The sequence below is a fragment of the Myotis lucifugus genome, unplaced genomic scaffold (assembly GCF_000147115.1).
Source record: "Myotis lucifugus unplaced genomic scaffold, Myoluc2.0 scaffold_283, whole genome shotgun sequence".
Taxonomy (NCBI): Eukaryota; Metazoa; Chordata; class Mammalia; order Chiroptera; family Vespertilionidae; genus Myotis; species Myotis lucifugus.
This window is the reverse complement of record NW_005871331.1, coordinates 539245-549401: the sequence shown is the minus strand read 5'-3', so window position 1 is coordinate 549401 and position 10157 is coordinate 539245. Positions and strand designations below refer to the sequence as shown.

General features: G+C 46.8%; 1 protein-coding gene across 1 annotated transcript in view; it reads left to right on the top strand.

The window, feature by feature from the left end:
• MYRIP (myosin VIIA and Rab interacting protein) overlaps nucleotides 1–10157 on the top strand; it is a 144937-nt gene that overhangs the window by 87045 nt on the left and 47735 nt on the right. Inside the window, exons 5-8 of the mRNA XM_023763416.1 lie at nucleotides 4785–4921; nucleotides 7856–7936; nucleotides 8764–8861; nucleotides 9026–9106. Coding sequence (XP_023619184.1) covers nucleotides 4785–4921; nucleotides 7856–7936; nucleotides 8764–8861; nucleotides 9026–9106 — 397 coding nt within the window. The remainder of the gene's footprint in view (nucleotides 1–4784; nucleotides 4922–7855; nucleotides 7937–8763; nucleotides 8862–9025; nucleotides 9107–10157) is intronic.

Here is a 10157-nt window from a genome sequence, read left to right as displayed (position 1 = left end):
AATCAAGACCTTCTGTTTTATTAGCCCCAGGATGAATCTTACCTGAAAAATCAACCCAGGTCTTGGCCAGAGAGCAGACTGGCCCACCTGGCTCTGGGGATGGCACTGGGCAGTTAGGCAGCTGTTCCTGTAGAACAGCGGTTCTCAACCTGTGGGTCACGACCCCTTTGGGGGTCGAACGACCCCTTTCACAGGGGTCGCCTAAGACCATCGGAAAACACATATATAATTACATATTGTTTTTGTGATTAATCACTATGCTTTAGTTATGTTCAATTTGTAACAATGAAATTGGGGGTCACCACAACATGAGGAACTGTATTAAGGGGTTGCAGCATCAGGAAGGTTGAGAACCACTGCTGTAGAACCTTCTGCGCTGGTGGCCTCCTGAATTCTTCCTCCCTACATACAAGGGAGGGAGTCTCGCAGCAGAACAGGAGGGACGTTGCGGGGGCACATTTAAAGCAAGTGCCTGGGGTCACAAAGAAATATTCTGTGATAATCTCCATCATTTGTGTGGTCAAAGCAACACGTTACCTGCGCTTATTGCTAACTGCTCTGCAGAGGAGGTGGTACTAATATTTGCAGTCTAAAACATACTCAGTATTATAAGGCGCCACACGCATGATGGTCTGTTTGATCCTTTCAACAAGGTGGCGGTGGGAATGATGCCTATCGTACAAATGAGGCTGCTGAAGCTCCGAAAAGCAAAATAAACTGCCTGTGGTCACAGCCAGTGAGTGGTCCCCTCCATACCTCACGCTGTAGCTACATTTGCACACACCAGAGTCAGTATGAACGGGGCAAAACGTGTGCACACCCTCCTGTGCTCCCAGGGAAGCGTGCCCGCTCGCCCTGCCCAGAGAGACCCCCGGGGTTTTTTTTCCCCTCTTTCTCCCCCCCCCCCCCCCCCGCTCTGGCTCTTGCTGCCATGGCAGGCATGTCTATGTTGAGAACGTTTAGCAAAGCAGACCCCATGGTCTGACTGATGAGAAAGTACGTGATGAAACCACGTCCTGGGTGTTTCTATATCACAGGATCTTGAATCTGCAAAGCAAGAAAGTAAAAATTAAAAAAGCATCAACCGCCCTGACCGGTTTGGCTCAGTGGATAGAGCGTTGGCCTGCGGTCTCAAGGGTCCCAGGTTCGATTCTGGTCAAGGGCATGTACCTTGGTTGCGGGCACATCCCCAGTGGGGAGTGTGCAGGAGGCAGCTCATCAATGTTTCTCTCTCATCGATGTTTCTAACTCTCTATCTCTCTCCCTTCCTCTCTGTAAAAAATCAATAAAATATATATTAAAAAAGAAAGCATCAACCTTTGAACCAGGAGGTCACGGTTCATTTCCCAGTCAGGGCACATGCCCAGGTTGCAGGCTCGATCCCCAGTGTAGGGCGTGCAGGAGGCAGCCGATCAATGATTCTCTCTCTCTCATCATTGATATTTTTATCTCTCTGTCCCTCTCCCTTCCTCTCTGAAATCAATAAAAAAATATTTTTTTAAAAAATAGATACAAGCAAAAATTCACATGACATTTCCCCCACAAAGTTCTATTCAATTGGGCAGCTTTAAATGAGTTTTGGTCCCTCTCCCTCCCGCCTCGCACGCGTTGATGGGTTTTTCTCAGCTTGGTTGTCTGCGGTTTCACAGCTCCCCGTCACCTCCCTTCTGAAGCCGGTAATAGAAACAGATGGTGGCAGTGTGCTGCGCCTTCGCTCGGGGGTAGCTCTCTGCCGGGAGCCCTGTGTCTTCCTCAGAAGGATTCTTGGTTCATGCTCTGTCTTTGGGTATTTCTGGCCAGGAGGACATGGAGTGAAGATTTGGGGACCCCCATTATCTGTGACCTGGCATTTAATTCAATCTCAAGACACCTGAACTAGATCTGGGTAGAAGAACTTGACAGAGAGAAACCCACTGCTTCCGGTAATTTTCGTAATTAAACCATATTGACTTGCCCTTTATTTCATAGCTTCCTCTTATTGATTATGTACTATAATCCTTTCCTGTAGGCTGCCTGGTTGTTGTCATTGATGTTTTCTACAGGACTGGGTCGTTTTGGTCCTATTTGGTGCATACGTTTTCAGCGTTTTGCATATGAGTATCTGTGCAAACATTTAAGCGATGACTTTAAAGGGACATTTTGTACTACTGGTTTTATTTAAAAGATAGAAAACTGTATTTCTCCTCTCTTGATTGACTACATGGCAAACACAGGAGGAATGTATTCTGCTGCTGCTAAAACAACCCTGATGGGGCGAGTGCTGCAGGTGTGGCTGTCTTCCCTGCAGACGTCTGAGTCTGCGGCTGGACGCCTGCTGTATTGCAGCCAGGAGTAGGAGAGTCCGGTCTGAATGGGAGGGTGCTGACCTATTCCAGGCTCATTCTACACTCGGGCTTTATGGGCAGCAACGGAGGGGACATGTGTGTTCTCGGGGATTTCATTGTTTCAGCCTGGATTTTCACAGAGCTCCTGCAGAATGCTAAGTGTCTACCGCCCAGAAGGGACATTCAGGGACTTCTCAGGGTCCTTAAGCCAAGAGCTAAATCCTTGGATCTGTATTTAATGTTATGGTCATCAAAGTCATAGATGTACCTACATAAAATATCAGCTAGTTCTCTTGATTTATGGTACAAAAAACAACAACAACAAATAAAACCACAGTAGTCCCTTTCCCCCCACCTCCACCCTAGTCGTGCTTGCTAAATGCAATCATTTTCAACTTTAGCTTTGTTTTGGTATTTATCTTCATACTTCTAAATGGCTTGGTTTATCTCTTTATTCCTTAATATGAAAAGGTTTTATTCTGTTGTTCCTCCAAATTCCCAACACATACAAGTCATTACAAAGGGCGGGGATTGAGAAGGGAAGCAAGCATTCTGAAAGTCAGAGTATCATGGGAGCCACAGGAGAAACAGCATTTTGGAAACAGTGCAGGGGGCGAACACATCCATTATGGGCTGAAATAGCACCTGAGCGAAGATCGATGGCGTGGCCCCTTGACTTCACAGGAAGGTTTGGGACCTTGGAGGGCAGTGCTGGTGGAATATACATGGGATTGTTTGAGGAGGGGATGGGAGTGAGGACGTTAACACTGCTTGGGAGCCATAGAGACTCCAACAACCAGTTTGGGCCTTAATTGGAAGGGGAAACACCTCACTATAGACCGGTGATGGCGAACCTATGACATACGTGTCAGAGGTGACACACGAACTCATTTTTTTGGTTGATTTTTCTTTGTTAAATGGCATTTAAATATATAAAATAAATATCAAAAATATAAGTCTTTGTTTTACTATGGTTTCAAAGATCAAAAAATTTCTATATGTGACACGGCACCAGAGTTAAGTTAGGGTTTTTCAAAATGCTGACACGCCGAGCTCAAAAGGTTCGCCATCACTGCTATAGATTCTATAGTATAGAGCAGCGGTTCTCAACCTGTGGGTCGCGACCCCTTTGGCAGTCGAATGACCCTTTCACAGGGGTCGCCTAAGACCATCCTGCATATCTGATATTTACATAACGATTCATAACAGTAGCAACATTACAGTTATGAAGTAGCAACGAAAATAATTTTAGGGTTGGGTCACAGTTGAGGAACTGTATTTAAAGGGCCAGAAGGTTGAGAACCACTGGTATAGAGCATGATGTTACCACTAATGAAACAGGTGACTAAACCAAAAATGTAGGAATTGGGCACATTTCTTAATACGAGCGTGAAGATGTTATCAGAGCAGAACTGGCACATTGATGTGTCAGGACCTGAGAGGTGAGGCAGTATCGGATGCAACCGTGTGGTGCTGGAAATTCGGTTGCAAAAAGCTGTGATCATTTGTATTCTGAGGACGAGGGAGATGAGATGCAGGGAGATAAACTGACATCTTCCAGGCCACACACTGAGTGATGAGGTGGGGAAAGAATCCATAAGTGTCGACTGTTCTTTGCCGTCTCCGTCATGCTAATCAGCACCAGAAGATGCAAGCTGGCCCTTCTGGGCCGGCGTAGCTTGGAGTGCAAATTTCTGCAGCTGGAGCAAGAACTGCAGCTCTTTCAAATGAACTCTGTTGAATTCTCTTACTTCAAGTTGGTTCTGACAAGTAAAAGAAGGAAGTCCCGATCGGCTTTTTAAATAAGGAGGCAAAAGAAAAGCCATAGTCAAATAACCTTTATTCCTGCCTCCAGACAGCTGAGGCTAAAAGAAATCATTTCATTCCCCCTCCCCCCACCCCATCCCCTGGTTGACAACTGCCTGGCTGTGTATGCGTCAAACTCTCCGAACCGTACAGAGAGGAATGAATCAAGCTGGAGAGTGGAGCCGAGAGCCACGGAGACCGCCTGAGAGATGGGAAAGTTCAGGGAGGCCAGTGCCAGTGGCCTCAAGTCTGGAGAAGGCTCCTTGAGGGCCAGATGGGGACAGCAGGGCAGGTCCTGCCAAGGCCAGAATGGCTGCTGGGCCCAAGCCCTGTGAGTGACACCCGGGAAAGTTCTAGAAGGAACAGAGGGTACCCTGACATCCACCACCAGGCCGCTTCAGAAATGGATTCTTCCATAGACCTTTCTTGGGCAGTGGTGTTTCCGTTGGTTTTTAGCCCTTACACTCCAGCCTCCTTCAAAGCTCTTCTCCCATCTCACCCCCATGGAGTCGCTAGGGCACAACTCTCGACAACTGATCTGTGGAATCCATGGACTCCCCCCAACCCCCCAGGCGGCAACCTTGGCCATCCACCATTCAGCCATCTTATCTTGTAATTCAGATGTTCTCTCCTGCGATTCTGTGTTTCCCCCAGGCTCCTGCGAACCCAGTCTCTGGAATGGTTCTACAATAATGTGAAGAGCCGCTTCAAGCGCTTTGGCAGCGCCAAGGTCCTGAAAAACCTGTACAGGAAGCACCGGCTGGAGAGCGGAGCAGGCTTCGACATCCTGGGTATGCTGGCCGCCTCTTGCTCTCGGAGTCCTTGGGGGGCGGGGGGGGGGGGGTAGGAGAAGGCCTTGCCTGGAGGCCCCGTATGCTGAGGCACACTCACCTGGACAGAACGAGCTCCTTAAATATCCCCCTTCTAGTGAGGAGCCAAAACAGGACATAAATCAAAGCTTCTGTTAAGTTCTGAGTCTTTTGGTTCCAGCAGCCCCAGTGGGCTGGGTAGATTAGGAGCTAGGAGGACCAAAGTATGGCTGCAAATTGTGGACATTCTAATTCTGGATCCTTAGAAATAAAAGATCCTTAATCATCTTTCCCTAATGATTACAGCATCAGGAAGTCATCTTGGGTCGACTGTGTAGACTCGGTCCGCACTCGGAGAATATGGCCTCCTCTTCCCTTTCCTCCTACTCCAAAACGGTCTCTATACCAGGCCCCGAACGTGAGGGAAAGGGAGAGTGAGAAAAATGTCAGCTTCCTCCAGAAAGCTTGAAGGATGACGCCTGCGTACGCTGTTTTATTCCGTTCAAACAGCCAATGTAGCTAAACCAGAATGAAGAAGTAGTATATATATCTCCCACGTTCAAAGGCTGTTAAATCAGGTTGTTTACCCTTATCTTCAGAAAAAAATCACTTCTACTGTTGTGGTAAACAACCCACTTCCCTATTTATAATGGTCTGGCCCTCTAGCAACTTTAGCGCGAAATTATAGCTAATTTGCCTACAAACGTCAGGTGGTCATAATAATCTGCCTACTCAGTGTATATGCTATAGTTCTAGTAGACCAGCCAGTACAAAGAAATTGTTGTCAGAATATAAAAAGCACCTCTTCCAAAGAAAGGCTGTTTTTTCCTGTCTAGAGGGAGGTTTTTCCCCTATCACTTTGCTGACATGGGTGAATGCTTTTTATGCACAAGAAAGAGGTGAGGGCGAATCTCCTCCATCTCATTTAGAGCTTTTTCACCATCATTGTTTTGTATTCTCCAAAACAGGATGGAATCATTCAACGTGGAGTCATTAGCGCCTTTTGTGGTAGTTGTTAGAATCTGTCTTTCTGCCTATGGCTAAGAGAGCAGTGCCCAAGGTTGCCACCTATTATTTTTATCTTCTCTTTGTAGGGTTTTCTAAAAATATGTTTCTAGAAATGGAGGCAGAAAAGAGAAATTTAAAGTAAAGGTGGTCACAGTAGTTTTTCAACCCAAAAATATTTCTCAAGAAAGTTTCAGAATAGAATCGACTCACTCGTTTGCATGCCGTCTTTTCTTTCCTCTCTTGTACATCCTCCGGTCTGCTTTAGGGACCCCTTTACGTGTCCCCAAACTCAAATCTCATCGGCGTTCTGTAGGGCTTAATGCAAATGGAAAGGAAACAAACCTGTGTAGAGACTCTCACAGCACAGAACACAATTCTGATCTCATTCCATTTCTCCCAGTGGCCCCACCGGTGGAGCAGGCTGACACGAATCCCAAGTGGGCCAGCTCAGGGCTTTGAAATCCTCCAGTGTCATTTTCAAAGGATGATCGTTTGCTGGGAATAACTGTCTGCCATGATTGGAACAGATGTAGGTCCCGGGCCCTCTGCGATTCACCACTTCTCTCACCTGGTGCTCAGTCACAGCACTTAGCACACTGCATCCGGTGATGGTTGACTAAGCTCGATCCTGCTGGGCCACGTGGAGACAACAGCTCCTTTGTCTCTGTTCTCAAAGCAAGGCTCAATGCCCGGCATAGATTATGATCTCCATATTGCACTAGCTAGTTCAGTCTTAAAGCATTTCGTAGGTACCAAGACACTTCATAGACATATTAGAATTGGTTGCTTTAATATGATTGGTGTCTCCATTTTAATTACGATTTCCTCTTGATAAACATGAAAACAAGCTGACGGGAGACACTTTATGAGATGGTACTCAAGCCTGTAAAGCCATGATCACAAAACAATGAGATTTATTCTGGACGCCACCTAGAAAATTTAGCCCCACCTCAAGTGCTTACATGCCCTCCTGGTTATGTGAGATGAGTGGGGAGTCATTACCGTTGTCTTCTAGCTACAACCCAACACCCTTGTATGGCTGTCATCTGCCATCCTCAATCCTGACTACCCATTAGAATCACCTAGGGCAGTGGTCGGCAAACTGCAGCTCGGCAAACCGCGGCTCGCGAGCCACATGCGGCTCTTTGGCCCCTTGAGTGTGGCTCTTCCACAAAATACCGGCTTTTCCACAAAATACTGACTTCTGCGCATGGGCCACGAAGTTTCAATCGCACTGTACGTGCGCGCCCGCACGTGGTATTTTGTGGAAGAGCCACACTCAAGGGGCCAAAGAGCCGCACGTGGCTCATGAGCCGCGGTCTGCTGACCATGGGCTAGAGGATGCAATATTGGTACTGGGACCTAGGGTGTTTAAAAAAAAAACAACAACCCAGTGCCTAGATCATCTTCCAATGCCCAGTCAATTACTTCTGAATCTCTGGAGGGGACTCCATACAGATATTGTTTAAAGCTCTCTGGGTAATCCTCAGGCACAGCCAATTTCTCTATAATTTGTTCAGGAGAATTCTGAATAAATGGTTCCATCTTCAGTTCATCTAAGGGTGCTTGCTCAAGGTCACATGACTAATAACTTGCAGGTCCAGGAGTTGACCTCACATTTCTCTGAATTTAATCCATTTTCCTGTCTTGGATTCCACATTGCCTCCAAAGAAGGTACTGGAAGAAAGTTGGGGCGGTAGCAATGCTACACCAGGAATCATCAATGTGAGAAGAAACGTGATTGATCCAAAAGTGTAGCATTGTTGTGTAAGCCAGTGATTCACTAACCTGTCAGCAGGGCTAACTTCAAGTGGGTAATGGTGGTTTGCCAATTTGGTGCATCTGTGCTCTCTGAAGACCTTTGATAATCATGATTTCTCACTCTCTCCTTTCTTCCCCCTCCCCCAGGAGGAAGCTTTTTTGAGACAAACCTGGAGAATGAAGGAAGTGTTTCAGGCAGTGATTCAACATTTTATAGGCAATCAGAAGGTAAACTTGCTTAAGAATTTACAGCTAATGGAAGAATACTGTGGTCATAATAATCTGGCCACTCAGTGTCCAGATCTCCCAGTTGCGTTGTGAACACTTGATACAACTATGTATTGCTGTGTGGGAGTCTCCAGGGGTTGCCATTTGTATGGATCCGTCATCAAAATAGATGAGTAAATCCAAGGTGTGGCCTAGAGAAGTGCATTTGCTACCCAACCGCCAGATACTTGGTGATCAACTAGTGAGTGTTTGGAGTTGGAATATAAAAATCAACATACCTGGGCACTTCATATTAAAGTATTCTTATAAAATCAAGTGAATAAATAATCTGATGAACAGAATGAACTGGTGATTATAATAGAATCAGGGGCATAGAAAGGGAATGGACTGACTATTCTTGGGGGGGAAAGGGGTGTGGGGGATGCGGGAAGAGACTGGACAAAAATCGCGCACCTATGAAAGAGGACAGTGGGTGGGGAGTGAGGGCGAAGGGTGGGGTGGGAACTGGGTGGAGGGGAGTTATGGGGGGAAAAAGAGGAACAAATGTAATAATCTGAACAATAAAGATTTAATAAGAAAATAAAGTATTCTTATAAAGAATGTACCACTTACTGATTAACTTCTACTTTTTTATACCAATGTAATAGTTCCCTCGGAGCAGAGGTTAAAAGCAAAAACAAATTTCTAGTTTCAAATAAAGCCTTTTCCGACACTTCAGCTCCTTCCCCAGAGGTCTGAGCAGAAGAGCTAAGCAGAAGAGCTTCCAGTGGAGCCGTCATTTTACTTGTCATTCCCTTTCAGAAAGCGACCTCTGTTCTGTTTCCTAGGACACAGCATGATGGACACATTGGCCGTTGCCTTACGTGTGGCCGAAGAGGCCATCGAGGAGGCAATTTCCAAAGCAGAAGCCTATGGAGACAGCCTGGTATGGACCCCCTTCTCCTCTCTCGGGCGGTGTGGATCGGGGTCCTGGCTGCCAGAGAAAAGTGCTGGTTGTCAGGAAACCAGCGTCAACCTCTCACTCCCACGAAAGTGATTGTACCCCAAAACCTGCCCGGCAATCGGCCATTCTCTTCCCTCCCTCCGCAGGACAAGCAGAATGAGGCCAGTTACTTGCGGGACCACAAGGAGGAGCTGACTGAGGAGCTGGCCACGACTATCTTGCAGAAGGTAGGTGACCCGGCCATCCGATGACGGCAACTTACCACCCTGGCCCAGAGCAGGGCCTCCCGAGAGCTGTAGAGCAACCACTGGCGTGGTTGTTGTCTTGGGCACCATTTCTGTGCCTTGTCTTCTTGTCCTCTGTGCTCTGGAGGCTAATGCAGAGGGATTACACTGCAAAATCTAAGACAAAGGATGGAGTGTGTTTGCCTTTGGGGATGGAGCTGGTGGGTGAGGAGCCAGGAATTCAGCACTGAGCAGGTTACTCACTGGCTTCCTGTTTCCTGAGCTCTGTTGTGTGCATGCATGCCTGTGTACATGTGTGTGCGTGTGTGCATGTGTGGGTATCCTCTTCTCAAACAGTCTTTTGCAGAAAAGCTTGCAGTCACCCCCTGCTACCTACGTTGCCTAAACTGTCCTTTGCCAGGTGGATCAGTAATGACAACTTAGAAACCATGCACCCCAAAAACTCTGTGGCTTTAAACAGGCTTATTTCTGTGTTTCGCAGCCAGTACACCAACCCCTAGAATTCCATTCAGTTCTGACACGAGGCAGAGTTAGCACAGACTCCACACGTGAAGGGCTCAGTCCCACAAGATGCCAGTGCAAGTCTCAGGAATCCCCGCGTCATCCACGTCTGCCCAGCCCTCTGCAAATTCAGGGCTTCCGATGACCCTCCCTCAATTTGGATAATTTGCTAGAACAACTGATAGAACGCAGGAAAGTGCTATGGTTACAATGACCTCTTTATTATTATAAAAGATACAAATGAACAGTGGAAGAGATGATGGGACCACAAGATCTGTGGAATGGGTGTACAATCTGTCCATGCTCTCTCTGTGCCTGTACCAGCTAGGAAGCTCCCCAAGCCTCCGTGTTTCAGAGTTTTTAAATAGAGGCTTCATTAAGTAAGCATAATTGCTTAAGTCTGTGGTTCTCAACCTTCTGGCCCTTTAAATACAGTTCCTCATGTGGTGACCCAACCATAAAATTATTTTCGTTGCTACTTCATAACTGTAATGTTGCTACTGTTATGAATCGTACTATAAGTATCTGATAT